The sequence below is a fragment of the Trichoderma asperellum genome, chromosome 4, assembly GCF_020647865.1.
Source record: "Trichoderma asperellum chromosome 4, complete sequence".
NCBI lineage: Eukaryota > Fungi > Ascomycota > Sordariomycetes > Hypocreales > Hypocreaceae > Trichoderma > Trichoderma asperellum.
In genome coordinates, this window is record NC_089418.1 from 2,585,211 (window position 1) to 2,612,443 (window position 27,233).

At 50.5% G+C, this 27,233-nt stretch overlaps 9 protein-coding genes across 9 annotated transcripts; 4 read left to right on the forward strand and 5 right to left on the reverse strand.

The window, feature by feature from the left end:
- Positions 1–57: 57 nt before the first annotated feature.
- On the reverse strand, positions 58–1,527 carry TrAFT101_007264 (uncharacterized protein; the record flags this gene model as incomplete). Its single annotated transcript, XM_024910237.2, has 4 exons — positions 58–262; positions 312–727; positions 782–814; positions 913–1,527. The coding sequence occupies 4 exons, from the start codon at positions 1,525–1,527 to the stop codon at positions 58–60; spliced, it is 1,269 nt and encodes a 422-aa protein (XP_024756549.2).
- Positions 1,528–1,611: 84 nt separating this feature from the next.
- On the reverse strand, positions 1,612–2,106 carry TrAFT101_007265 (uncharacterized protein; the record flags this gene model as incomplete). The annotated part of the gene is made up of 1 exon (XM_066128001.1): positions 1,612–2,106. One exon carries the CDS (start codon positions 2,104–2,106, stop codon positions 1,612–1,614), a length of 495 nt encoding a protein of 164 aa, XP_065984115.1.
- Positions 2,107–4,242: 2,136 nt separating this feature from the next.
- On the forward strand, positions 4,243–4,907 carry TrAFT101_007266 (uncharacterized protein). The gene has a single exon (XM_024901140.2). It carries the CDS (start codon positions 4,424–4,426, stop codon positions 4,808–4,810), a length of 387 nt encoding a protein of 128 aa, XP_024756548.1. The 5' UTR covers positions 4,243–4,423; the 3' UTR covers positions 4,811–4,907.
- A 7-nt stretch (positions 4,908–4,914) lies between these two features.
- Positions 4,915–5,635, reverse strand: TrAFT101_007267 (uncharacterized protein; the record flags this gene model as incomplete). Its single annotated transcript, XM_024901085.2, has 1 exon — positions 4,915–5,635. A coding segment is annotated over one exon (645 nt), but the record flags the coding sequence as incomplete, so codon positions are not given.
- Positions 5,636–6,420: 785 nt separating this feature from the next.
- Positions 6,421–8,700, reverse strand: TrAFT101_007268 (uncharacterized protein). The gene is made up of 4 exons (XM_024908830.2): positions 8,483–8,700; positions 7,660–8,274; positions 7,441–7,590; positions 6,421–7,375 (listed from the first exon to the last, which is right to left on the reverse strand). The coding sequence occupies exons 1-4, from the start codon at positions 8,540–8,542 to the stop codon at positions 6,650–6,652; spliced, it is 1,551 nt and encodes a 516-aa protein (XP_024756546.2). The 5' UTR covers positions 8,543–8,700; the 3' UTR covers positions 6,421–6,649.
- A 784-nt stretch (positions 8,701–9,484) lies between these two features.
- Positions 9,485–10,452, forward strand: TrAFT101_007269 (uncharacterized protein). The gene has a single exon (XM_024901096.2). It carries the CDS (start codon positions 9,636–9,638, stop codon positions 10,362–10,364), a length of 729 nt encoding a protein of 242 aa, XP_024756545.2. The 5' UTR covers positions 9,485–9,635; the 3' UTR covers positions 10,365–10,452.
- Positions 10,437–15,920, reverse strand: TrAFT101_007270 (uncharacterized protein). The gene is made up of 2 exons (XM_024901129.2): positions 12,731–15,920; positions 10,437–12,665 (listed from the first exon to the last, which is right to left on the reverse strand). Exons 1-2 carry the CDS (start codon positions 15,316–15,318, stop codon positions 11,543–11,545), a joined length of 3,711 nt encoding a protein of 1,236 aa, XP_024756544.2. The 5' UTR covers positions 15,319–15,920; the 3' UTR covers positions 10,437–11,542.
- A 4,088-nt stretch (positions 15,921–20,008) lies between these two features.
- On the forward strand, positions 20,009–23,308 carry TrAFT101_007271 (uncharacterized protein). The gene is made up of 5 exons (XM_024910236.2): positions 20,009–21,346; positions 21,408–21,543; positions 21,611–21,810; positions 21,873–22,013; positions 22,090–23,308. Exons 1-5 carry the CDS (start codon positions 20,327–20,329, stop codon positions 22,936–22,938), a joined length of 2,346 nt encoding a protein of 781 aa, XP_024756543.2. The 5' UTR covers positions 20,009–20,326; the 3' UTR covers positions 22,939–23,308.
- Positions 23,309–23,646: 338 nt separating this feature from the next.
- Positions 23,647–26,124, forward strand: TrAFT101_007272 (uncharacterized protein). Its single transcript, XM_024904449.2, has 3 exons — positions 23,647–23,962; positions 24,029–24,136; positions 24,228–26,124. Exons 1-3 carry the CDS (start codon positions 23,837–23,839, stop codon positions 25,719–25,721), a joined length of 1,728 nt encoding a protein of 575 aa, XP_024756542.1. The 5' UTR covers positions 23,647–23,836; the 3' UTR covers positions 25,722–26,124.
- The last annotated feature ends 1,109 nt before the right edge of the window (positions 26,125–27,233 follow it).

Below are 27,233 nucleotides of genomic sequence, written 5' to 3' on the forward strand. Positions count from 1 at the left end.
CGACATACACTTGCGATATAATAGCAAACGGATCGTCAAAGTACAAAGAAAGCTTAACTAATGCTTCTCCATCTCTTCGGTCAAGCTTTTTAGACCCACAAGTTTTGACAGACTCTTGCAGAACTTGGCGAGCCCAGCGAATGAGGGATTCAGGGGGAAGGGGACCAGCCGGCCTGAGTCTGCTATGAGAATGGGAAACAAAGTCTCTACCGCTCTGACTTGCTGCTTGGGTCGGGGGTAAGAGAGAACCGCGGCAGACAGCCTACAAGTGTTAGTGTTGAGAATTCTGTGTCTCGCAATAACATACATACCCTTTCTCGAGTGGCCTAAACCATTTATCAATGTTTCTAGTGCTGTTGTGGAAATGCTCAGGCACCCAGTTGAAGAAAGACGTTGGCAAAGATCCCTCATGGGCAGCAGCTATTTTCTCAAACCATGGGTACCACTTCAACTGGATTGTGGCTCTCAGAACGTCACTGAGGTCATTGTTCTGGAATACTGGCTTCTTTAAAGACTTGATTTGCTTCTCTCTATCAGATGAGTCCCACATAAGCTCACATAGTTCTTTGAACGTGGAAAGCGAACTCTTCGAGTGCTGATTAGATACGCAGGTTCTGGCATAGTAGCCAAGTAGCTGTGGGATTTGTTCCACTGCTGGAGGAGAATTGTCGCTGCTACGCTGGAGGAAAAATGGTAATATCGCGTCGGAAGGGACAACGACAAAGAACTAGGCAAACTTGTTAAATATGTTCATGGGACACGCGTAAAGGAGAGAACTTACTGTCATACGACCTTTTCGTATCAAAGATGGGGCCTAAAAGGAAAGTTAGCAAATGTAGCCTAACAGACAGGACAGTGAAGGGTTTCAGTCTTGCTTCGGCGCTGAAGTTTGGATTTGCAATATGGACATACACCTTGTTCTTCAGATTCCCATTTAATACCATCGAAGAACCCTTCACGGACGTGGGCCTTGTCAAGGTTGAGACTTTTAGTCACGAAACGCCCATCCAGGTCTACCAGCTTTGTGATGCAAGCGCCTCCTTTTATCTCTTCATAACTGTCACTATTTTCAAGCTTCTTCTGCTCTTGTTCAATGTGCCCAAGGTACAATTTGAAGGCAAGTTTTTCAGATAATCTTTTAAGAACCTGAATCCGGCCTTCATCTCCATGTGTCAGCTCTCTGAAACGTAGCTTGCGCCCCTTATAGTCACGTTCGAACGGGTAATAAAGGGCATTCCTCCCACGAGATTCAACATTTCCAGCAAGCCATCGCTTGAGAGTATGGCGGATTGCTCGCGTTTCATCCCGAACCAAGAGAGCAGATTCACCTATATCGCTCCTTACCGGAACGCAGCTGAAGACTATAACCAGGGCGTATCCTGATTTGACGGGCTGCGGTTTAGAATCCGGATACCAGGAAGCAAAATGCTCTTCCGTCTTACTGGGATTGAAAACAGTCTTTTCTTGACCGCGAAGCTTGACTACAATCTCGCCGCCCTGGTGATCTGCGGAGGTAAGATATATCATGATATGTCCCGCCCCGTTCGGAAGATAATGACTGGCACATCGTCAAGCCTTGAGTACATAAAAATGGACTATGGTAGAGACTACTCACCAATCAACAGTGCATCCCTTTTCCAAAAGGAGCACTGCGCTGGGCGTTGCGCAAGTCGTGTCTATCCAGTCCTGGCCAAAGTAGCCAAGACCAGGAGCAATGTGTCTATATAAGGCTTTAAGGCGGCTTCCCCACACACTGTAATCCAATTTGAACTGTGTGGGATCCAGCTTCCACGGATCATTGTGACCGAGACTTTTGTATCGCTTAGCTTGGCCCATAATCTGGCGCGCTTGTATCTCACCAAGCGGCAGAGCAATATCACCAACGTGGTATACAGAAAGGCCGCTGCGAGAAAGGTCGGGTAGCGTAAAGTAGGATGTAAGATAGCCCGGCGTCTCGAAGACCTGCAGGGCCTCCCAGAAATCAGAATCAAGCGTAGAAGCCTCGACGCTGCGTTCGCTCACAACACTCTCCGCGTCGTCGCCGTCGCCATCGTCGGGCTCCGGGCGCGAGACCGCGTTTGGCGGCTGTGAGAGATGGCTAGACATTGAATCTCGCTGAGCCGCTGCAATCTAGGTATTGAATGAAGGCATGCAGCATTTGATGCAGCGGGCATGGATTGCAAAGAACAATGTTGATGGGATACAAGACACAAGAGGGGCAGCATGTCTCACAGAAGAGACGTGCTCGGTGTATGCAAGGCCTTGCAGTAGCATATGCACTGACAGCGTGACTTTTCATGGGTGGAAAGCTATAGTAGTACCTACATGCCTCTATCGAGTAGGTACAAGTACAACGACATGTTGTTTCTGCCAATTTCTGCCTAAGGTAGCAACAAGCAACTCTGCCAAATGGCTTGCATGGATCGCATGTTACAGGCCATGTTAATATAAAAGCGGCACCTAACGGAGCACAGGCAGCATCACTGACAAATTGTCTTTGTAGGACAATGCAGTACAAGCGGTGTAGCGCTATTACCCCTGGAAGTGTTTTTAGTTCTATTGGCCCTACCAGTGGGCGGCCTGTTTTTTTTTTTATTTTTTTTTTTTTATAATAGATCCATAAGAGGGCGATTGCTGGTGAGAGGTTTGGTAATACTTACGGGCGAGTAGTGATTCTTGCCTTGCTGAAAAGACAAAGGCTTCAAATGGTATTACGAGTACCAGGCGTTAAGCTCTTCATATATCTCTTGCCAGAAAATGGCTCCCACTCCAAAGAGTACGCACGTGTAGCCTTATCAGCCTTGAGAAGGATTATCTGCTCATGCCCATCTGCACTGAATCACGTCGCCGACAGTGCAATTAAAGCAAAAAGAAACGAGAGTCAATTATATCCAATGAACGAAAACCGGGACTCGTTATGAGCGCTTCAGTGCCGTTATAAGTTGTAATCGAAGCGACATGCTTGCGCGGGGATTGTGGGTATTTATATAGTAGCAGTAAGACCCTGTTGGAACAAAATTAAGTCATTCAATCGAGATGCATACTAGCAGCTCATACAGTATTACTACTTCGCCGCCGTTTTACAATATCTAACATTAATAACTCAATACTTTGCAACTCGCAAGAATATTTATATGTCCCGAAATAGGTACTGTTTCATTCTCATACTGTTTATTTGTAGCTAGCTACCCATGAAACTCCCACTCTTTTGAACTTTCAACCGTCGCATCTCATCACGCTCTCCACTACAGCCATTCACAGGCAATCGCTAAAATGAGCTCAGATCCTAGTCGAATCGGTGCTCAGACCTTCCGTAAATCCAGATCTGGATCCACAGGGATAAGGCACATCGTGAAAACGATGCGTTTAAATACAATTTTGCAGAGTGCCGTAGCTTAGATTAGAAAGCTGCAGAGTACAAACTCAACTACTACAAAGTAAAATGGGAAGAATTTTAGTACAAACAACTTAGTTGCTTGATACCTCGTAAACCAACGTCGAAAAAAAAAAGGACGAAATTAACAATTTGATGCATCGGGCCGCTACTTATTCAAAGGTATTGCTTGAAATTTCCTCCCCACCCTATTCGAATTGTTTAATGAGATTGATTCCTGTTTTGCAATCTCAGATTTGTTGAACTCACCAATATACCCAGCGCCTCACTCAAGACTCGCCAACATCCTCCCCCAAGCCAGCCACAGGCCAGCCACATGCCAGAAAATCACTTCCTATTGCACTCCAAGTTCGAAAAGCTGTCACCACGCGTCAGCCCGCGGCTCAAACCGGCAACAGATCATCAATGACGCCCAAGTCGTGTCATCCATGGTGGGGAAGTCCCCCGTGGAGCAAAACATGGTTACAAAAGACCTTGTGCTATCACTGCGCAGGCAATAGTAGCACTATATTTCCCGGTTTTTGGCACTAACACTACGCAACTGCTACAGCCATCCTTTACGTTTTAGTTTATGCTTTCCACGGGCCACGATGCATTGGCATTTCCCAGCCCCAATGAACAGGAGGCTTAATTAATTTACTTAATACAGACGGTGCACATTCTAATCGATAGAGCGTGCAGAAAATAGCTGTGGAGGCTTGGATCCTTCCACCACTGAAGCTATCACAACGTCATTGTTCCATGCCATGGCTGTGACGTCATGAAGATGACCTCTTGCTGCGCAGAAGCTCAATAAAAAGATTTTATTTCGCGATAACCTCTCCTGTCTTCTTTTTGTATTATCTCGTGCTTGTGTCCAATATCCTTAGTTAATAGCAGCAATAGCTTTAATCTGCCGTGATACATTTCCTATCGAAACCACCAGTAAGTGTGCTGTAGCGGCCCTCTCTCGCCATCAACAGCAGCAACACCACAACACCAACAAGACTCTAACGCATAGTCTGTGTCTCAGTCAGTCCACCACCCACTATGCCTGCAATGAACGACTGGCTCCGCGAAGACCTCCTCGGCAAGGAGCGCGACCTCTGCACCGCCATCACCTCCGCCAACCCAGCCGCCGCCGTGCTCAAGCTCTGTGCCCCCGACGCGGCCCTCATGTTCCCCAAGATGGACATCATCTCCCCCGAAGACGAAGACGGCTTCAAGGACGCCATGCGCGCGCCTTTCCACCGCTTCGACGACTTCGACACCGAGGACATGAAGGCGCACTTCATCGGCCTCATGGGCGGCGTCGTCACGTACAAGATCCGCGCGACCAGGGGCAAGGAAAAGTACAACGCTACGGCCTCGTCGACCTGGAATCAGGGCGCCGATGGAGAATGGCTGCTCGTTGCTCATTCGGAGACGCAGCTGTGAGATTTTTTGGAAAACCAGGTGTTAACCCGTTTGGTCGTTTGACGGCGCAATTGCATTTATAATCATTTGAATGAGTTAAATATATGACATTTACGACTTTTAAAATGCTCTTTCATTTCATTTCAATAAGCTACCTCTGTATACGATAGGATGAGCCATTGACATTTGCATAATAGCTTCAATAAGTAGCCTGCAATCTCATCCGTATATACTCCATCGCATTCACCGGTTCATACTTCTTCGGCCTGTCCGGCCCCCAACAGCCAGGCACACAATCCACCGTCTTTTCCAAGTCCGCGCCAACAAAGTACACCACCGAGTGTCTTGCTCTAGTCATTCTATGCTTCGTCGCAGCCTCGTCTTCATCCGCCGCCAGTGGCGGGGCCTTGACCCGGTGCATCGTCGACTTCAACTCGTCGTTGCTCCAGCGCATCAAAAAATCCGCAATATTCACCACGGCCGTGTTGGGTACATACGGCGCAGGGATGAATTTCCCCTTCTCGTTGACATCCTCTACCTCGAGCCCCCCAACATCGTCCTGAAACAGCATCGTGATAGTGCCATAATCTGTGTGTGCGGCTATCCTCTCTGCTTTACCCTGTCGAAGAATGTTCTCCTCAATAGGCGGATAATGCAGCAACCGAATCTGGTTATCCTTGTTCTTGTGAAATCGTATGAAATATTCCTCTTCAAGCCCCATTCCCAGTGCAATAAGTCTCAGTATCTCCAGCTCAGCATCATAGCACACCTCATAAAATTTGGTAAAAAACTCGCGAAATCCCGGGAGAATATCTTGAGGCGGCCAAATATTCGGCAGAGATGCCTCCTCATCATCACGACCAATCTCATATGACTCTTTCACATCGGGAACGCTTCGCGCGGCTGAAATAGACTCTTCGTCAAAGATCATCTGGGAAACTTTCTCGCGGCCCACGCTCGAGTAGCCGCGGTGGTGCCACGACTCTGATGGGCGAGGTGCCTTATCTTTGTCGGCTTGCGGCATGTTAAAGAATCTATGGTTCTTTATTTTATGAGAATTAGCCAGGTTTTCCTCCATCATTCCAATCGACTATTCCGTGAAGCGGATGCTTTTGGGTGGGTGAGGGTTGAGAATGACAAGTAAACGACATACCCAGACGAAAGCCTCATCAACAACTTCCTGAGGCACGCCATGATTCCTCACATACGCAAATCCAACATTCTTAAATGCCTCGTAAAGCTCCTTCGCAACTCTTCGCCTATCCTCTTCAGAGCCCGTGCGGGCAAGGGTAAAGTCAACCACCGGGATACTCAAATGCTGGTCAACGCTGTTTGCCATGTTTTTCCTATTTGACGTTTAGTTAGTTTGTTTTTAAAGATAAGAGGTCAAAAAGACTTCGTTTCACTTTTATAGAGTTCTCTCCCTTGATAAGCTTTTTCTCCCTGGTTCGTAAAAAGTGGAAACGCCGGGATTGAGGGAGAAAAACTGTCTCAAAGTGCGGCCATGTTTCCGTGATATTTGCGGCGGTAACGTCAGAATTGATGCCTTGTGCATTTCTGCAGCGTAACACTTGTGCCGCTGTTATGAACAACGTGTCACCTTGATTACTCAAAACTCAGAAGTATACTCTAGCAGGCTGAAATAATGTAGGGCGGACCCTGTGGCAGATCTACATATGATGTTTCATTTATCAAAACAACTAGCTCTATTGACACATTTGGTAAACTCTTCCTTGGTATCTAAAACACAAAATCCAATAAATCCAAAACACGCCTTGCCGTCGTTCCAGCAACAGCTTTCATGGGGACGGTTCCTTCTATAGACATTTTGGTGAAAAAGAGTCAAATATTGGCGCCGCGTTACAATTCTTCGTGCTCTCCAAACGGTACCCGTGCCTCGGGCGGCAGAGCCAGTTTAGTCGAGTAAGTATTCAGCCCTTGTCGTATTCCTAATTCTCGACCTATGTAGAAGAGGTATTCCGATGCGGTAAGTCGCTGTTCTGGTCGGCAGATGTCCATGACATATACGCAGATAAGGGGCCATATGATCCGTAATGCATCGAATACGGTCTTAGGAGACTTGTCCTTTCCTTTTGCCGCCAGGGGCCCAAGAATACGCGGAACAGTCTCAATAATCCCCTGTGCTGATGTTTGAGCAATTTCGATGCAATAATCTCGATCAGCAGTGAGTTGCTGGAGAGGAACGGAGCATAGGGGATAATGCGTGAGGAAGTTGATGAGAAGCTTTACGGCGTTAAATCCTTTGACAATGGCTGATTGGTAAAGGCTGATCACGTATATTTCCAACATGTGGTTTCCCACGGGATTCGATTCCATCCAATCTTCAATTTCATGTATAGCTGCCTTCATCTGGGCAAGGAGATCATTATACTCCCTGGATGCGCCGCTGAAGTCTCGCCGCCGAAAAAAACTGAAAATCCGAGCCTGAACACTGCAGATTTTGATCATGAATAGAGAAACATGTAGCCCGAGACCTTCTCCTGGGGATAGGGACTGTGCTATAGCATCGAACCATTCTTGTGACTCCGGAGGACACTCTGTGTTATTGATTAGAGACTGAATTTGCTGTACACATATCAAGTCAGCAAAAGATTGCAGCTATTCGCATTCGGAGTACCACTAATACCCACCACCATGCTATAGGCAGGCCAGAACATCATGCGGCCTTTCACCGTATGTAGCGGCGCGACTCCTCTTATTTTGAGGATACTGTATAATCCTCGGGCATGTAGATGCCATGGACTTAGAGTTTCCGTGCGGTTGAGGGAGCCGATAAGTAACTGTCTACTAGTGAGCATTTGATCCAGAGGTTATCCAACTCACACTGCGCTGCTTTGGGAATTTCTCACCTCATAGTTGCTGAGAAGCCATATAGTGGCGAGAACGTCGTCTCTGAAAGCTCCTTCGGGCGTGCCAAGCGCCTTGTTGACCGAGCTTAGGGTCTTGACCAGGTAAGTACCCAGCTCGCGCTGAGTTTCTTCGTGGGCGTCCCTGGATATGGCAGTCGGATAACGGAGGTTGGTCACATAGGTGCGGGAAAAGAGATGAGCTGCCCAAATAAGAGGTCCATCGTTACTGTAGCCACTGTATATATCCTGGATAAAGTCGAGATTGGAATAGACATTGAGGACGATGGGAACAGAGTGTGATGTCCAGTGTTGAAACACCGGCCGCGTTAGAGGAGCAGCAGCGTTGCAATTGACACCCTTGGCCAAGACGACGTCTGTTGAAGACGTGAACATGAAGTCTCCATTCGGACTGAGGACCGGCGTCGGATAGGCCGTACCAGATGCTGCTGAAGACGGTGACCCACTAACCTCCGGAGACTGCGACGTGCGCTTCTTGCGCTTCCTAACGGCAGTGGGGTCTGCGTTACGGAAGACCAGCTCTTGCTGATCCCGGTATCCCGGACACTCGGTGCCGTACTTGATACATCTCTGGCACGCAGGACGGGCGAGATCACACTATTCCATAGGGACATGTAAGTACTGGGACATGAAGGAGATCAAGGGTGGAGAAAGCGAGTATTATAGGGGAACGAAACGAGCGGCTGCTAAGACATGGCAGGTATAAACAGCTGTAGACCCACTACCGGATGAGCTGGACAGAACATCATGCCGCCATATATGTAGGTTATGTGTATAAATAGCAAAAAGGCGGAATGTCACCAACCTTGACTCGCCGTTTGCGGCACAGATGGCAATCCCGACTAGGTCTGCCTGTGTTGGGCATGGCGGGGAAGCAACACGAACACGAATAACCAAGAGAATATTTGCCTGCAAGTCACGCAAAAGCACGCAAATCAAGGCCAAGACGGGAGCGTTTTAGGCATCTCGGCCGGGAGGCCTCGTCTGGAATTTTCTAGGCGCAGAGACGAAATGATGGACGAGAGACAAAGAGGAAATGCGATTCGAGGTGGGGGCGGGTCGCGGCGCTGACGAAATAAAGAGGCTCTGGGCCAATTAGCGCGGGGAAGACACGTGCAGCTACCCAGTGGCTGAGCTCTGGGTTACGACTTTGCACACGCAGTTCGTCAGAGGGCTATGGGTACGCGCCATCCTGCGACTGGCTGGGGGCTGGGTATAAGTAGGTCCATGCCCCGTTCAGCAAGCTTTTGGAGACTGATAGCAGAAGGCAAAGCCACAATGGTGATGCTTGATGCTCTGTGTACACAGCCTCGTGGTTCGATCTCGCTTGTTGCTGCGAAACTACATGTCACTTGCGGCGCCGGCTCGGCAAAGTAGCTCCTCACTCTGGCCCTCGGAAGAATAGACTTGGCGGTGCATTGTCTGCTAATCATTGGATGCCAATGCCATCTCCGCCGCAAAACGCCGAAGGCTTGAATAGTAAAGCTAAACAGGTACAAGCCATGCTTTTTCTTCCTGTTCCATCAGCCAAAGCCCCAAAGTAAAAGAGCCTATCCCCGCATTCTTCAAAACACACAACAGAAAACAACAAAACAAATAAAAGCCACAATTAGCCAAAATCAATCTGTCCCTTGCCAGCCAAAAAGCCCTCAGCAAGCCAGCCTGAGGCCACAAAAAAAAACCCTCACCTTTCCTGATTCCACAGCCAATTGCCTGTTTAGGCCATCAAGTCGCATCTGAATGGCTGCAAGAGAAACCCCACACCCTGTTGGGCTTTCACTTACAAACCCTTAACAATCAAAAACTTCTCCTCTTTCTCCTCTTTTGAACCCTTCGTCTTACACTTACACGCTCACACGCCTTTGTAGCCTTTGCGTTGTACATCGTGAAAATCCTTCCTCATCTTGAGCCGATATCAAGTAGCCCCATTCTCATCTCATCCCATTATCATCACCATCATGTCTCATTACGCCGAGAGAAAAGATCTCTTCCCCATGCAAGGCGGCTGTCCCTGCGGCCACATTCGCTACCAAATCAACCTCCCTCCCCTCCTTGTTCAAACCTGCCACTGCACCCTCTGCCAGCGTCAAATGGGCAGCGCCTTTGCCATAAACGCAATCATCGAATCGTCTGCCGTCTCTCTCTTACCCCCTGCTCCGCTCACGACGCCGCTCAGCAAAGCCGAATCGTCATCTCCATCTCCATCTCCGTCCTCCGGCTCTGTGTGCGGCGTTCTCCCCGCTTTCGCCGATCTTACAAACGCCACGACCACAGCAACCGTCGCCCCCGTGGACAACGACGCCGACGCCCAACATAAAACAAACAACCCCGTCTTTGTCGCCATCCCAACCCAGTCAAAGGTCGGTCAGACCATCGCCCAGTGCCCTCTCTGCCGCGGCAATCTCTGGAGCCACTACGCCGACGCCGGCACCTTGGTCACCTACCTCATCGCCAGCACTCTTGACCGCCCATGGGAGCTCGAACCCGATGTGCACATCTACACCCGCAGCCGCAGGGATTTTGTCTCGCTCAACGACGGGAAGCCCCAGTTTGAAGAATTTTATCCCGACAGAGCGGCATTTTATAGGCCCGAGACTCGGGAGAGGGTAGATGCCCTGACGGAAAAGCAAGATGCCTGGAGGAAGCAGATCAGAGCCGCCTACAAGGCCCAATTTGCCAAGATTTAAAAGGCCGCTGAATATTTAGCCATGTATCCTAGATTTATCAAGTATACAAGATTGATAGGTTTGAAATTCACACCGCGATTTACTCCTCTACATTGTCACACTTGGCTACTCTTTTCCTCTTCTTATCGTTGTCTTATTTGAATTTGAATTTTCGCTGCTACAACGCGCCCTTGGCTTCAAATAGGGGTATTATCCATGTCCTCCACTTTTTCTCCCAGCCACCTCCTCAGATGGACGCACCACAAGCGAAATGCACATAAATATAGATCTTGCTCGCAAGATGAAAGAAACAAATGATAAAAAAAATAAGAAAGCTTTGAAATAACAAAGCAAAAATCCAAGTACCAGGTAGCCATGACACCGGTGCCATACCTCGCAATAGAAGGGTATCAACCACTGCCTTTGCTTTCATCCGAACCGATACTCTTTTAGAGTTCTCCATTAGTCCTACCTCTCACTACCCAGCTAGAAAGCCTCGGCCTTCCCGAGGGGAACGTCACAGAACACCACATTCCGTCGAAACGCCTGGTTATTCTTGCCAAAAGACCAATAATTTGATTAGTTGGACCACCGTAGAGATTTAAGAAAGGAAACGTAGTCTCGCGTAGGTGTTGTGAAGCTATCGGAATTCCGCCGAGATGTTCGTGCTGCTCCAGAATTATGTAGCGATCAAAGTGCGTACTTTCCCCTCTGTAAAATCGAGATTTTTATACTGGGTGCCGGATAGTTCAGAAGCTAGTGAGCGTGTTTTGTTGGTTGTTTATTTTGCTGTGAAGCCAGTTGGTATAATATCAAGTGTGCCAAAAATAATTTCTGCTATCTTTCTTCCTTTTTTTTCTGATTCATATGCCGTCTCGAAATTCGACCAATTAATCCAGTGCCAGAGTATCATCCAAAAATATCATGCTAATTACCCCCAAAAAATGTATAGAACAGAATATGCTGTATCGAAATATTTGAATATCGCCAACGCCAGTTGAGATAAGGCCATATAGAGTATATATAACACGCCATGTATATCGCTCGTAATGATCCAAGAAAAAAAAGTAAATGATCGAAAAAAAGAAAAAAGAAGCCCGTAAATAGAAATCCAAATTTGTTGTTTTGCTGCAGCGTAACCTAAGAACCAAGTTACGCATATTTCTGATAGGCCGTACCACGTTGATGAGATCATGTGCTTAACCAGCCATCTTACGGAATCCCTCGACGCCAAGCAGTGGTACTTCAATTTCGCTGAGGGTGATGATGCCTTCATCGCGGCGCCTCTCGACAAAATTGTTACACTCCGCCACGACGAGACTCCACTCCGACAATGCACGCCCAGAGTAGGCCAGATTCTTCAGGAACGCTCCTGCAGGCTTTACGGGTCCCATCTTGCCCTCAACAGGTCGTTGTTGATTCGAGTTCGGCTGAATGATGGGAGAAGATGGAGAAATGGTTTCAATAGGGGTTGTATCACCACTGCTCGTCTCAGAGCCGGTTGCAGTAGAAGGCTCTTCCGGAATCCCTGCAGTGGCTATGGCTAGTGATAGCTTTCGACGAGGTTCTATAACCGGCGAATCGAGGGGGCTCGCATTCCTTGCAGCTTGCACCAGACCACCCTGAGAACTGCCAGAAAACCTTCTCGTCGGTATCATCAGCGGAGGGAGAACTGGACCGCCTCCACGCTTTGCTTGGAAGCCAAGTCTTGATTGAGCCGGTGTAGGGAGCTTCGGGCTCACAAGCATTCGTTCCAACGGAGGCAGCTGCTGCTGCGGCTGTGGCCAGCCGAGGACAAATTTGAAATTGAATTTAGGATCTTCAAAAACCGGATTTGATCCATCAGAGTCGTCGCTTTTGTCAGACTTGGCTGTCTTGGGAGGGCCGATCGAAGCATTTTGCCGGGATCGGGAGTTTGCAACCTCTCGGCGCGCATTCTGAAGTCCATCATCCGAAGATTTGACAGGCGAAGTATCTAGGGCAGTCTGAGTTGGAGAACTCGCCGAATTGAATGATAATAACTTCAGAATGGACCACTTCTTCTTGGGATCGTTCTTGGCGAGAAGACCTGCTTCAGCGTTCTTCTCGCTAGAAGGCAAGTCTATTATACTCGATGCCTTAGAGAATGTATCAAAAGTCACAAAGAGACCCGGCTGCGGAACGTTGACTTCTTGCCGAATAATGATGAATCGCTTTCCCAAGGTAGGTGACATTGGCGCCGTAGCGGGACCCATCTGGCCGGCTTCGTCCGCAGCCTGTTTAAGATACAGATAGTGCGACCAGACCGACTTGAGCCTCTTGGATGCAAGAGCGAAAATCTCCCTATTAGTAACGGTTAGACCTTCCTTCCTATTACAGTATGCATCATCAGAAGGCTTTGAACTTACATATCTACCTCATCCTGGCTGCCCACTTCGCGACAGACTCGCCAGCAGAGCAGCCGCATGTAATAGGCTCGAACCATTGGGCACCAATTATTGAAAAAGGCGTTGAACGTTTCTTCAGTCAACAACCAGTCGCGGCACACCATTAGCTTTTGCTTAGGGTCTTTGGCGATGGCGTCCCACACCGTATATATGAAAGATATGATTCGAATCTCCGATAGGGTATTCAGCGAGGTCAAGGCGACCTTACAAACATCAATCCAAAAGGCCCAGTCAATATAGCTTGTGGGGTTTTCAACCGTCTCAGCCCGGTGATAAATGAACAGAACCTCTTCCAATAGGTCACACAACGTTGAGCATGCGGTGCTGTTGTACCTGGATGTCCTGCTTGCGGCGGCTTTTAACAGGGCGGAGAAAGATTCGGCGAATGTGTGCCTCGCCCCCGCAAACGTTGGCGAATTATCAGCGAGGATGTCCTTGAGCAACATCACCAGCCTGTTCTCCGACATGCTCTTCATCAAATTGCTTGGCGGCATCGGCATTTGCAGAGCCGCCGCTTCGGCTCCTCGAGCTGAGTTGGCTACGAAAGAGCCATGTGGAGGCTCAAGCGCAGCCTGGCGATGAACGGTGCTGTCGAGAATCGACAAAAGCTGTGCATGAACAAGAACAAAGGCCGGTGATGTTGCTTTTTCCATTAAAGAAAGACCTGCTGGCATAAACTGGTCGGACAAAAGGTGAAAATATCTGCAGAAGATGAAAATGAGATCGGTATCGCGGCCTTTCCAGCGCATGACCCATGGGCCCGTCCATGGTACCCTCGCCACAAGCAGAGGCATCTTGGGAATCCGCTTCAGAGTGTTCCACAAAGCTCGGGGCGAGGACCAGGCCAGGGTGCTCAGCTTCGGCGGGAATGACGCCGTTATGTCCGCATCAACTTCGCCGTTGTTCTTGCGGGTGAGGCCCATGCTCTCAGAAACGCGGCGGATCAGGTCTGGGGTTAGGCCCCAAAGCCGTACCAAGATATCAGATACACCAGGCGCGAAGAAGAAGGCATATGCGCAAGTCTTGCCGGCAAACTCGATCAAGCTCGGAGGCACGTGGCGGAGAGACATTTTTTCGACCACAAATGCCATCTGCCTCACCAAGTTGGACACAAACATGGTCCTGATGTTGTGCTCGGCTGACTCTGCCAACAGTGCAGATTGATCCGAGTTTGATGAATTAGATGAGTTGGTGGATGACCTCGCGCGAACGCGATCCTGAGGAGACCTGTCTACCAACGGCAAGAAATACGGCGTTGTCTGGCGCCACTCCAGGCGCATCATGATAACGGTCGCCGCCTCGAAGAGCAGTTGGCGATCCAGTCCCGGCACAGGCTGCTGGTGTTGAGCCTCGAGCATTTCCAAGACAGCGCCCCACCATTTGTTTAGGACACCAGCCCTGCAGTCAACATCCTCAGGTCGCAGACCGCTAAGTGATACCTGACTCGTAGCGCTCTTGAGGAAAGGCAAAAGCAGCGTCTGAATCAGTGCGCACTTCTGGGCCACGGGTTTGGAAGCGAGCCCTCTGAACTCTAGATCCAAGTTCTTGAACTGCGACCACAGAGGATCGGGCATGCGCGGTGGCATTTCGATCGACGACTCATCTGTGGTGAGCGCGGTGGAGTTTGTCTCACCAGAAGTGGTGGATTGCGAGACATGCGAGTCGATGCTATTGGAGCCTGGTTGAGCTAAGCTGGTAGCAGAAGAGGCGCAGCTAAAATCGGAGTCAACGTTGTCACTTGTTTTAGACAACGAGGACGCGGGCTTTTGCTTGATTCTGGAGAAGTAACTAGTTGCACGAGCGAATCCCTTTGTCGCGGGTTTAGCAGCTGAGTCAACTGGACGGGTTTGGCCCGTCTGATTGGTCGTAATTTCCTGGAGACTGGCTGCAACAGCCCGTTTCAGCTTGTCGCCGCGGCTGGGCTTGGCCTCGGGCTTGACGCTCGTCTCGTCTAGGGTCTCTGGCTGCATCTTTAGCAGCGTGCGTGACGAGGGCATCCACGACCTCTTGGTGAAGCCGGCGAGGCTTGCAGATGTCGAATGGGAGCGATCCCGGGATGGTTGAGGAGGAATCGCCTCGACGTTGCTCAGGGGGCTTTCACTTGCTGTGGCGGGCCGTTTTTCTTCGCTAAGCGGAGGAAGGGGGGCGATGGGCTCAGCATCGTCGTACTGGGCATCTCGAATAGTTGTCAAGCTGCGCAGCCATTGTCGAGGCCCATCGCTAAGCGAGGCTGCTGATTTGGTCCGCAAGTGATCATAGATTTTCGATGGTGGAGGAGAGGGTTCCAGCTCGACATATTCGGTATTAGGAGGTGGCAATTCGCTCTCAGGAAAGGTTGGAAGAGAGATGTCGAGATTAAGGTCTATGTCAGTGTTGAAAGAGGGTATTTCAAAAGCTGATACCTCAGCCGAGTCCTTTGTAGAGCTGCCGAAGAGCGAATTTGTCTGCGATGATAATGAGGGTAAGTTGGGAGATGAGTGGGATCGTTGGGAGAAGGAAGAAGTCGGTGGCAGTTCCACAGCCGAGGCCATGATTGCTGTTCCGCTCATTGCATGGCCAGCAGCGGCGGTTCTGGTTAATAGGTAGATATGTTGGCTGTTCCGGCAGGGTCTGGGAGATGTTTGGCCGTCGTCGAAATGCGCCTGTCTGCCCGTCACGCCGTGCAGATTAATTCAACATGGCCTGTTGGTAACGACAGTGTGTGCTCGGTATATGATGGCCGGGGTGTGAGTGAGTGCCAGACTCAATGCTGCACGAGAGCGAAGGGATGTGATGGGCTCGAGAGAGAGAAAAAGCTTTGCCGTCCACGATAAGGATAGAGATTAGAGGCAGAGACGCAGGGCTTTCCGGGAACGGTGAAGCAGCCTCCGCATCGAGAGAGAGAATCGCCACGGCAGCCCGGCCGCTGCTAAAGACAATCGTCGCTGCAGCGCGCTACATGCATAGGCTCAGGCACAGGAGGCGCTGCTCTGCACAAAATGGCCTGCCGATTGCGCCCAGGAGAGCGGAATGACGGAGATGGGCAAATTGGATGCGGTTGCTGGTGGCGTGGGCTAGTGCAGATGAGGGCCAGCGAATCCCTACAAGCCTCCGTGGGCGCTGCCAATTGGTGTGGCAGCCTGGCAGGGAGCTTTGCTTCTTCAGGGCTCTGTTTTTTTTTTTTACTCTCCGGCATAGAATTAATTAATTACAGGCGACTCCGTCCCAGTGCATGCGCGAGGCACCGCTACTCCATTCAGGGGTTGTTCGTTGCCTGCACTAGAACCCTTCGGTCTCTTTTCAGCGCCAGCGCTAAATAGCTAGCATCGACGAGATTCACTGCGCGTTTACATATAAACTGCATGTGCCATTGACGCCACAGCCACCAGGAATTGGATGCGGTCGAGTAGCTTTGGAAGTATTTGCTGCTGTGCTACGGCCGTTCGCGCTCAGTCTCGGTTCAAAGGTAAGGCAGACGACGAATCCGGACACATATGATAGTGCGATAGATAGCCTCCCTCCCTTCTTGTTCTTTTCTTGTTCGATCTGGGAAAACAAAAGGGAAGAAGAAAGGGATTGCCGCACAAGGGCCTTTCTCCATTTCGCCCGGGACTTTCCCAAACGGTACCTTCAGCAGTTCTTAGCGCTTCCTAGCTGCCGTGCGCCATGTCCTGTCCTCTCCGCCATCAAATTTAAGGTCGCATCACGACTTGTCCAATGGACGGGCTGTGGCGCGGTGGCTGCTCTATCTAAGCATTACACAATTCAACCACACGGACTTGGTTGGAAACGCTCTTCCGCGGGCCTTTCCGATAAGCGCCTGCAAGTCCATGGAGTTATCCCAAAGTTACTCCATATGTAGCAAGTAATGGCCTCGGGGAGCATACGCAAATCGTTCTCTGGCTCGGGGTCACAAACTGCGCGACAATGTCTTGGGCCAATTTCCCGCCTCACGCTGAGACATCAAAGGCCGTTCTATCAATGAATAAAGCACAACAAGGCGGCCCATCCCCGCAAAAAAGTGGCGCAACTCTACGAATCACCAGTTTCGTCTGCAATACAGAAGACATCATACAGCAGGCGTGCAGAACGTGCTCCGACGGCTCGCGTCAAAACGCCCTAGCAGCTGAGGTCTGCAGCTGTCCAGTCGTTCAGCGCAGATCTTGACCCCGTGTCTCTCCGCAGCTTCAGTCGCCACTACCATCAAGGGAAGCGCAGATCGGCTCCGGGACCTTTGATGTTTGCTACCCACCTGGTTGGGCGCCTCTTGGTCTGTGAACCGCGCTGCAGCTCGCATGCTTGCGCCTGTAAGACGGACAATAAGGCTTCTATCGCCACTCCAAGATGCTTACCGGCCAACCTGCTTTATATGAGACGTCGAGAAATACATAGCAAATGAGTCGAAGGGAAGACTGGAAAGGGTTCCACAGCCATCGTACCATACCTACAAATAATTGGGCGCAATTTAAATGACCCATTAAAGGTACAGGTGGTGAGATGTACATATGTGTATGCGCATGTGCCGCCCTGCAGTCGTCATAATGCCGGATGATTTGTCGATGTAACCAACCATGGCGGAGGTCATGTTGCTAATATGTGTACCTTTGTAACGTAATTATATGGATACTCTAAAAGAGAGAGAAAAAAACGTATTTTAGGCATGATTTGAATCTCGCGGCATATGTCGAAAGATGTCGAAAGCTCGGTGCAATCTTCAAAGGATCACACCGTAGTCCAGGCTCTGTAATTCAATTCATGCAGCGAAGCATAATGCTGTAAATCTCTTATCTTTACACTTTGAGCGGTGTGTGCCCCGTGGAACTCTTCTTAGTATCGGTCAAAACTAAGCTGCATGCAGGCCCAGTTTCAGATCTGTTGTCTCACAGTTCAGCTTCCTAGGAACATGTCCTTGAGACTAGAGTAATACATACTCCTAGGTATTAGCTATGATTTACGAGCAAAGCAGCTCATCGGCTAACACAAACAAGGGCGGGCCAGCAGACAAGAAGTCCATACTGAAGAGTCATATCATGGGGTTAAAAGAGGCCCAACAAGCTGAATCATACGAGGCTTGGCCACAATAGCTGGCACTCTTGGCGAGGCACGGACGCGCCGTCTAAGAGGATCTAACTGTAGTAGCGATGGAGTAATGCAAACACCGCGGCGCCGCTACGTCGTGGCCTCCGGCTTGTCATCATAGCCCCATTCTTAGATCCAGCTAAAATTCGCTGGTGGTTTGCTTGTCCCGCAATAAGATCCAATATTATGGCTTCTAGAGAATTTCGGTCGTCTTCCTTTTCGAATGTGGGCTAATAATATTGCTTCTACTAGCGATAGCTCGGTAGGTAGTAATCCCAAGGAGAATATGGATAGCTACATCATCGAATTGCACAAAATATGCATCGAGTAGCGTGAAAGGGGTCGTCAGCCAAGACCCTGAGAGGCGAAGAGGCGAAAGGGCGAAAGGAGAGCGGCGATCTCTGTCCTTGGCAAAAGTTGTAACAGCCCTCGCACAAAAGAAATCACCAATCAGTCCAATTCGCCAGCAATATGGCTCTAGAGCTACAGCACAAAACAGGGCAGGAATAACTTTTCTTGAAGAAAAAAAAAAGGATACGGGTATAACGGTGTCTCCCTAACTTCATGCACTATGTCTTTAGGATTGTCAAGACATCAGTGTTTGGTAATAGTAGGGAAATTGATCTTGGCACGTAAAAAAATCCTTCAGCATTCGAGCACTAGTAAAGCTCGGTGCTGTACACACATATGCCGTTTTGAAGATTTCACATTGTTCATTTTCACCTACCGTTTGGGCGGCCGCCTGTTGCTTTGCGCATCTGCGTCAGGATTCTTCATCCCTGAGCAAAACGATTGTCATTACACATCCCAGTCCCCTAGTGCCCCTGAGGATGGTATTGTCATCGCCGGCTTCGACGGTAGACCGCGGCTGTGCTCAGCTTCATCTCGACTAGATTTGTCTGCAGATGCATGTCGAGCTGAAAACAAGACGAGGTTTGAGCTGGCAAGAAAAAAATTTCTGCTCCAAAGTAGTATGCAGAGGGGCGTTGATTACATAATCCACAATTGACGACGAGCTAGAACTGGCCTGGATCTTGCGTGGGTACAAATGACTAGTGCGCAGTGTTTCTAGAGAAAATAGATAAGCTTTCTTCTATAAGATTATGAAATTGATTTTGTATATTTGAATCCAAGAAGCATTTTAGGATTGAATTGAAGAAATGAAACTAGCATTCACTTATTACGCACTATATACGCATCCAAATAGAGAGCGGTCATCATCGAGACGGCCTTTTCAAGATCGCGCAGATCGGCCCTACATAGTTCCGATTACCTCAGCAGATCAGCTTCTGCGGACTCGATCTGCAAACCATGGCGCCCCACACCGCAATCTCACTTGAGCTTGTCCACTTCTCTTAATTTCCAAGTCGCTGCGCAACGCCGTCTTCGTCGCGACAGCTGGATGCCTCTCTTATGACGCACGCAGCTGCATGCACCCATCGCCGGGAACCACGAATGCGTTCAATCAGCACCAATATCTATTCCCGCACAGGTGCAGGGCGACTCCAGGCCGGCTCTCCGAGTCCCGGCAGTTGAGCTCATCCAATCAGCTGCCCACCGTTCGGGGCGTTTTCTCGGGCTGTCTTACCCCTGATCACCTGTCCAACCCTCGGCCGTTTGCTCCGTTCAAGCGGTACTGGCATGTGTGTGTGCGTGACTTGAGTGCGTGAGAAGCTGAGGGGTCGCTCTGGCAACCTTGAAGGGCCTTGGCGGCTCTCTTGGCATAATCGTATCATCTCATCCCACTGCAATATCTGACTCTCCCTGCGGTGGAGTGGTACATGTACTGACTACTGACTGCGCCAACACGATTACAGGTAGGGGTAATAGCAGGAAAGTTCTTACGCGTAGAGAGAGGCATTGCTAGTAGTAGATCATACGAACAGCAATCACAGGAAGCAATAGTCAGCCACGCAGTCATCTCGGCTGTCGTCAGCGCTGCACGCCTTCACTGTATGCGCAGCATCCCACGATCAGCGAGAAATCTTCAGAGAAACTATCGACCCTGTCGTCATTGGCGAGGGCCCGGTCCACACTAGCTGCCCCTTTAGTTCCCTTTCAGGCCTGTTTATGTTTCTGGCGCTGCTATGATCCCTGTCCAGCAGGCCGCCAGATCCTGGCCCCAGAACACGCTACAGCGTTAAAGTAGCTCCCCAAGCTCCCGTAGTGCTCCACTGGGCGAATATTATCAGTTGGAAGCCCTCTCGTCTGCCGTAACGCAAAAGCTTGTTGGAAGCCCAGCTCCCCCCAGACAAAGACGAACTTGCATCTGTCAAAGGAGAGGTCGGAAATTCCGTCTGCATCTCGTTAAGTGCATTGGAGCCGTCAAGGTGCGCGACGGGGGAATCGACAAGGTCGTCGCGGGTAATTCGATCGCAGAGGCCGCCAACTGGGGAATCCCAGAGTCGCATCTGAGCAACACCCTTGACAATTGCACTGCCAAAACTTCTGTTTGAACTGTCGCATTCACTAGCACAAGAGTCGCCAAAGACTCTCGCCATGGACTCACACGTTAACGGCGAGCGAGTCGTAGATATCGACCCTCAAAACCCATACGCGTCCAGCAGCAAATGGCGCCATCAAGAGTCGACTAAATATGCCCGCCACGAGGCGCAGTTTCAGGCGCGCGATCCCACGACTGCCGGCACGACCGACGACTTGGCCGACTATCTCAACTCTACTCGAATTGAACCTCAGGTGAACGGGTACGGACACGCAGCGGGAAACTACCAGCCCATCTCCGTGGCTCATGGCCAAGGACAGCCTTCCGAAGATGTTGTCGCCAGCCATCCAGAGGAGGTGACGGATGGCAAAGAAATCGTGTGTGGTCCTCTTCTCAACTATCGCCGCATGGAACAGGGCTACTGGTACGGAAGCGTCCTTGTTGTTACAAAGGGCGGCGGCAAAGAAGCACTCTATGAGCCGTTGCTGGTCTTGCGAAGGGCTGCAGGCCACGGCGACGAGAAGATGATGCATACCCAGGACATGCAAATCTACGGCGAGCGCCTCTATTCAGACAGGCGAAACACATTCTGGGCGTTTGGCCTCAGCGTACCCCTCGAAGCTGAGGAGACCCGATATGAATATGAGGTTCTGGGTCTTCGATACTCAACCACTCATAAGCCGCGAGTCAACAACTTCTACATCCCCGCCGTAAACGAGTCCATGCGCATGATGTTCTACTCTTGCAACGGCTTCAGTGTCGGCACCGACGAAGAAGCATGGAGCGGCCCGTGTCTATGGAAGGACGTTATGCGGAAACATGCGGCCGCGCCAATCCACGTCATGATTGGCGGTGGTGACCAAATCTACAATGATGGCATCAGGGTTCATGGTCCTTTGCGCGCCTGGACTGACATCGGCAACCCCAAGAAGCGACAGGATTATCCATTCCCCGAGAAGCTTCGCGCCGAGTGCGACGACTACTATCTGAAAAATTATATCCGGTGGTATAATACGGAGCCCTTCTCGACAGCGAACGGCCAGATCCCGCAAATCAACATCTGGGATGACCATGATGTCAGTATAGCTAATGATATCCGGGCACATAGTTTCATACTAGTACTAATACTTTGCGCAGATTATCGACGGTTTCGGGTCATATGTTGATAAGTTCATGCAGTGTGACGTTTTCCGTGGTATCGGTGGCACCGCCCACAAGTACTACATGCTTTTCCAGCACCATCTCCCTCCGCCACCATCTACATATACATCCGGTAAGCTTGCACGCATGGCAGCAAGAATATATCTGAGGCGTGCATCCGGGTGCTAATATCTCATTAGACTTTGCCGATCAGGATGTTGATGGCACTCAGGGCATTGATCCCAATCAGCTGATTGATACATACGTCGCACCAGGGAAAACAGAGCCGCAGTACATCGTTGGGAAGAAACCCGGACCTTATGTTGCGGAACATTCGTTTAACATCTACGCCCGGCTGGGTGCTCGTATTGCCCTACTTGGCATCGACGCCAGAACTGAGGTAAGCCATTGCTTGATTGATGTGTATATATGCCAGGTGTTCAAGAGCTGACCAGATCACAGCGTACTCGACACCAAGTAAACTACCCTGAGACCTATGAACTCATCTTCCAGAGAGTACGCAGTGAGCTGCAGGCCGCCGCTAGATCCGGCCAGCCCATCAAACACTTAATTCTATTACTCGGCATTCCCATTGCTTACCCAGTACGTTTGTTACTTGTCACATTTATTTCCATTCCAGGGAGGGTAAAGTAGGTACTAATGGAAAAAACCATCACAGCGCTTGACTTGGTTAGAGAATATCCTTCGAAGCCCTCTTATTGGCCCCGTCAAACTCCTAAACCGACGATTTGGCGTTGGCGGTGGCTTCTTCAACCACTTTGACGGAAGCGTAGACCTTCTCGACGATCTTGATGACCACTACACGGCCAAGACCCACAAGATCGAGCGAGCCCAACTGATTGTAGAACTACAAAAGATCTCCGCCGAATTTTCAGCACGAACTACAATCCTCGGAGGCGATGTCCATTTAGCAGCTCTAGGCCGCTTCTACTCCAACCCCAGCCTCAAGGTTCCCACCGAAGAAGACAGCAGATACATGGTCAACGTAGTCTCGTCAGCCATCGTCAACAAGCCTCCACCACAGGCTGTCGCCAACCTCCTGGCAAGGCGAAACAAGATCCATCATCTCAACTCCAAGACGGACGAAACTCTGCTGGATCTATTCGACAAGGACCCCGGCAACTCTACCAAGACTGCCAGCCACAATAGCTGCACAATGCCCAGTCGCAACTTTGCTCTGCTGACTGAGAATTCTCCTACAAGAAGCCCCGATGGCTTTGTGCCAGGGTACGGCGCCGATGCACCTTCGCATTCGTTCCTGGGTTCTGATGGCCACTCGCCCTTGCATCACGGTGAGGTTGGGGCTGGCACAAAGCACAAGGCAGCTACAGATGCAGGCCATGGCCAAGGCCACGACGGTAGCTTGGACATTCGCATCAACGTCGAGATTGACCAGCACAATCCAGAGGGCCTGACGGAGAGCTACGGCTTGACCGTGCCGCTTCTGACATATCGTCCAAGGACCGAAGCGTCCTCAAGGGCTGTATCCACTGCCACTAGCCAGTAGAAACGACAGCGGCGAAGGAGAATCTGGTTTTTGGTGTACGGTTCGTGGTTCGTGGTATGAGTCTCGGTCTTCATGATAAGATACCCCCAGGATGTTGCAGAGGAAGAGGGTTGATGCGTTGGATGTGATGACAAGTAGCCAAATGCTGGCATGATTAAGAGAAGGGAGATACCGATGATGCAAGGCAGGGGACGGAGCACGCCTGACATGCTGTAATAGATACCTAATAACTTTCCTTTTCGAGTGTATAGTCATTCGCTAGAGTTGGGCGGCTTGGTGTGCAGTGTATTCAGTGTATTCTAGTACGTAACTAAGAGACCCAAAATCTTTTCAACCATGCTTAAGCGCAGCAAAGGAAGAGAGAGAAGAAAGAAAAAATCTCTTTTCCTATGTGGTGTTAATAGTGCCAGGTACACATTCATCATTAGGTTAGTAGGTGGATAGTGTAGATAGTGTAGATAACTTAGTACAGATTAAGCACCAGAAACTCCACCACGTACAAAGCCTCCAACTACCGACCGATCTTCATTTTGCTGCACGGCTCTCGACGGAGCCATTGGCCAGCCACTGTCCGACGTCGGTGCCCCAATTGTCCAATCCCCAGACGCTTAATCGCCTTGCATCTGGGGAATTCTAGGTTAAAGTCTGCTAACGTCACGGTGGTGGCCCCCACTGCCCCTCATCTCCAATCGCCTTTAACCCGCGATAAGCCGAGAGCATTGCAAAACACGATAATAGGCACACGAGGATAAAAAGATAAGACATTGGGGGAAGAGCCTGTCTTTCCCATTTTTTCCTTTTCTTTTCTCTGAGGATCTTTTCTTATTTGTTGTGATACTATACTCGACGACGAAGTCGAAGGAGAAGAGGAGCGTTTCCATTTCATATTCCATACACAATGCAATCTGCTATGCTGAGAAGAGCCGGCGCAAAGGGCCTGCGCAACTGCGGGTGCCGAACATCAAGAGCTTCTATGGCGACGCTCGCGACGTTTAGGCCTCCGACCATTACCAATGAGCCCAACGTGAGTGAAGACCAAATACAGACAAGGAACCATTACATTGGTGCTAATGTTGAGTCCGTGTAATAGCAACACTATGCCAAGGGCAGCCAGCAGCGAGAGGGTCTGACAGCGGCCGTGGAGAAGCTCCAGCAGCAGCTTCCTCTCGAAGTCCCCGTCGTCGTTGGAGGCAAACAGGTGCGTTGACCCATATGACGAGATGATTGAATCTTGTCAGGGATACATACAAGCTCTCAGAGCCGAGAAGAGGAGCTAACAGACCGTCCAGATCAAAACCTCCTCCCTTTCCAAACAGCTCAACCCTTCAGACCACTCCAAGACCGTCGCCTCTTACCACACTGCCACTCCCGCCGATGTCTCCAAGGCTATCGACGCCGCCCTGGCCGCAAAGCCGGCATGGGAATCCCTCCCCTTCGCCGACCGCGCCGCCGTCTTCCTCAAGGCCGCCGACCTCATCGCCGGCAAGTACCGCTACGACATCATGGCCGCCACGATGCTCGGTCAGGGCAAGAACGCCTGGCAGGCTGAGATCGACGCCGCCGCCGAGCTGGCTGACTTCTTCCGCTTCAACGTCAAGTACGCGGAGGAGCTGTACAGCCAACAGCCCGAGCACCATTCGCCAGGCGTGTGGAACAGGCTTGAGTACCGCCCGCTCGAGGGCTTCGTCTACGCTGTCAGCCCCTTCAACTTTACAGCCATTGCTGGCAATCTGCCTGGTGCCCCTGCCCTGATGGGCAACGTGGTTGTCTGGAAGCCCAGTGACTACGCCATTGCATCCAACTGGCTCGTGTACAATATTCTGCTGGAGGCCGGTCTCCCCAAGGACGTTATCCAGTTCGTGCCTGGTAACCCCGTGGAGATCACCAAGACAGTCTTGGAGCACAAGCAATTTGCGGCCCTGCACTACACCGGCAGCACAGCCGTGTTCCGGAAGCTGTACGGCGCCATTGGCGAGGGTGTTGCTGAAGGCAGATACGGATCGTACCCCAGGATCGTAGGTGAGACGGGTGGCAAGAACTTTCACCTGATTCACCCATCTGCCGATGTTGAGAACGCCGCTGTGCAGACCGTCCGCGGTGCTTTCGAGTACCAGGGACAGAAGTGCAGCGCCACGTCTCGCGTCTACGTTCCCAAGTCTCTCTGGCCCGAATTCAAGGAGCGCCTCGTCGCTGAGACCAAGAACCTCAAGCAGGGCGTCCCATGGGACCACGCGAATTTCGTCGGCCCCGTCATCCACGAGGCGTCCTTCAAGAAGCTCTCTGGCTTCATTGACGAGGCCAAGAGCGACAAGGACCTCGAGCTTGTCGTCGGCGGCACCTACGACTCTTCCAAGGGCTACTTCGTCCAGCCCACCATCTACCGCGCGTCCAGCCCTTCCCACAAGTTCCTCTCCACCGAATTTTTCGGCCCCGTCCTCACCACTTACGTCTACGACGACGCCGCACCCGACGCCTTCTCTAAGGCCTGCGAGCTCGTCGACTCTACCTCCGAGTACGGCCTCACTGGATCCGTATTCGCCAGCGACCGCGAGGCGCTCCGCCTCGCTGAGGAGAAGCTGCGCAACGCCGCAGGCAACTTCTATATCAACTGCAAGAGCACTGGTGCCGTAGTTGGCCAGCAGCCCTTTGGCGGTGCCCGAGCCAGCGGCACTGACGACAAGGCCGGCAGCGCGAACCTCTTGACAAGGTTTGTCAACATTCGGTCGATCAAGGAGGAGTTTGCGACTACGACAAAGGTGCTGTATCCTAGCAATGAGGTTTAAGTAGAATTACCCGAATCCTACTCGGTATATACTGTATATAATAGGGGTTACACTTGATGGATGGCGTCGTGTCTTTGTGCTATTGCTTACTATATCATTATTACATAAAAGCGAGAAAAAGTTCAAATATATCCCAGCAAACGCTTGACTCGAAACCCAGTAAATCAGCCTCTCCAGCCTCGGCAGTACAGACTTCAATTTACTGGTTTATTTAGCTAAGCGTGTACCGATTTGTATCTCGACTTTTTCTCTTCATCTACGCCATAACTGGCATTGGGCGGGCAAGAGACTTGTCAGCGTGTATAAAGCCTCTGGTGGTCGGAGAATACATCTTATGCAGCATTTAAAAGCCAATTGAAGATTTGACATGATTGGATTCGAACTGTGCCGTGTTGCGAAAATCCCCGGCCGCATGACTGTCGACTTCACACGAGTAAATTGCTGGACCTTAGTGGCAGCCAGGTAGTACTGCAAAATTCAAAAAGCACGGGGTATGACTCAAAGAAGCTTACCAAGACTGCAAAATCTTACGATATACACACTTGCTATAAGAGTAAAACAACTTAGAATCTTAGTAAAAAGCTTGGCATTGGGGATCGGCCGCAAGACAAAAACATAAAAATAAGGTACGCGTCTGTCTCTCTAGTTGCTGCGAAACGTGTGCCATCCTATTCGTATAAACGAGGCTTGCTCCGAGCTGGACATCAAGACAAGGGGTCTTGGTGCAAAGTACAGGCACTATCACTATTCCACTGTCCGAATGTTCCGAGCTGTTGCCATACAAATTGTGCAAAACACAAGTCCGCGGCGAGAGCATTAGCATTACATGTTATTGACGATGGGTTTGAGGCGCAGCTCCCAGGGAGAAGTATAAGTGCACGCTGAGTGGACGCTCCTCTTTTCTCCTCTCCCCCCAATCATCCCACTTTATATTCCGCACAGTCCGGGGGATCTAAGCTTGCCGAATTGCCGTTGTGGAGAGGGTTACACCTTATATGCCGGTACCTTGACAGTACCAGCTTTAATTTACTGCTTTGTTGGTTGCGAGCACATGCTGAGCTTGACTACGGCCTTGTCTCTTTCACCCAAGATATGACAGGCTGCGCGAGTAAGAGTGAGACACACTAAGCGATGGTGTTGTGAAGATTGTCAAACTGTGACGTGACATTCCCTGCAAGCCACAACTCCGAGCTCAATTGGCCGAGCTCAATGGGCTCTGGCTTAGCAGGAATCCCAGGTTTCTAGAACTCGCTTGCTTATCGCCCTCTTCTCTAGCACACACGGAGGCATTGAGTGGCGCACACCCACCGCCCTCCCATCAGAGAAGGGGACCTGACGATTGAAATCGGCCAGCCGAAATAGCGTGGCCGAGGAGGGTCCTCCCCCCCCCTCTTTTGGACACATTTTGCCACTGGACACGCGAGCTCGTCCAACGTGGGTTGCTCAAACCCAAACCCAAGAGAAGCTGTAAAAAGGTGGATGGGCGGAGGGTCTGTACAGATGACATCAAAG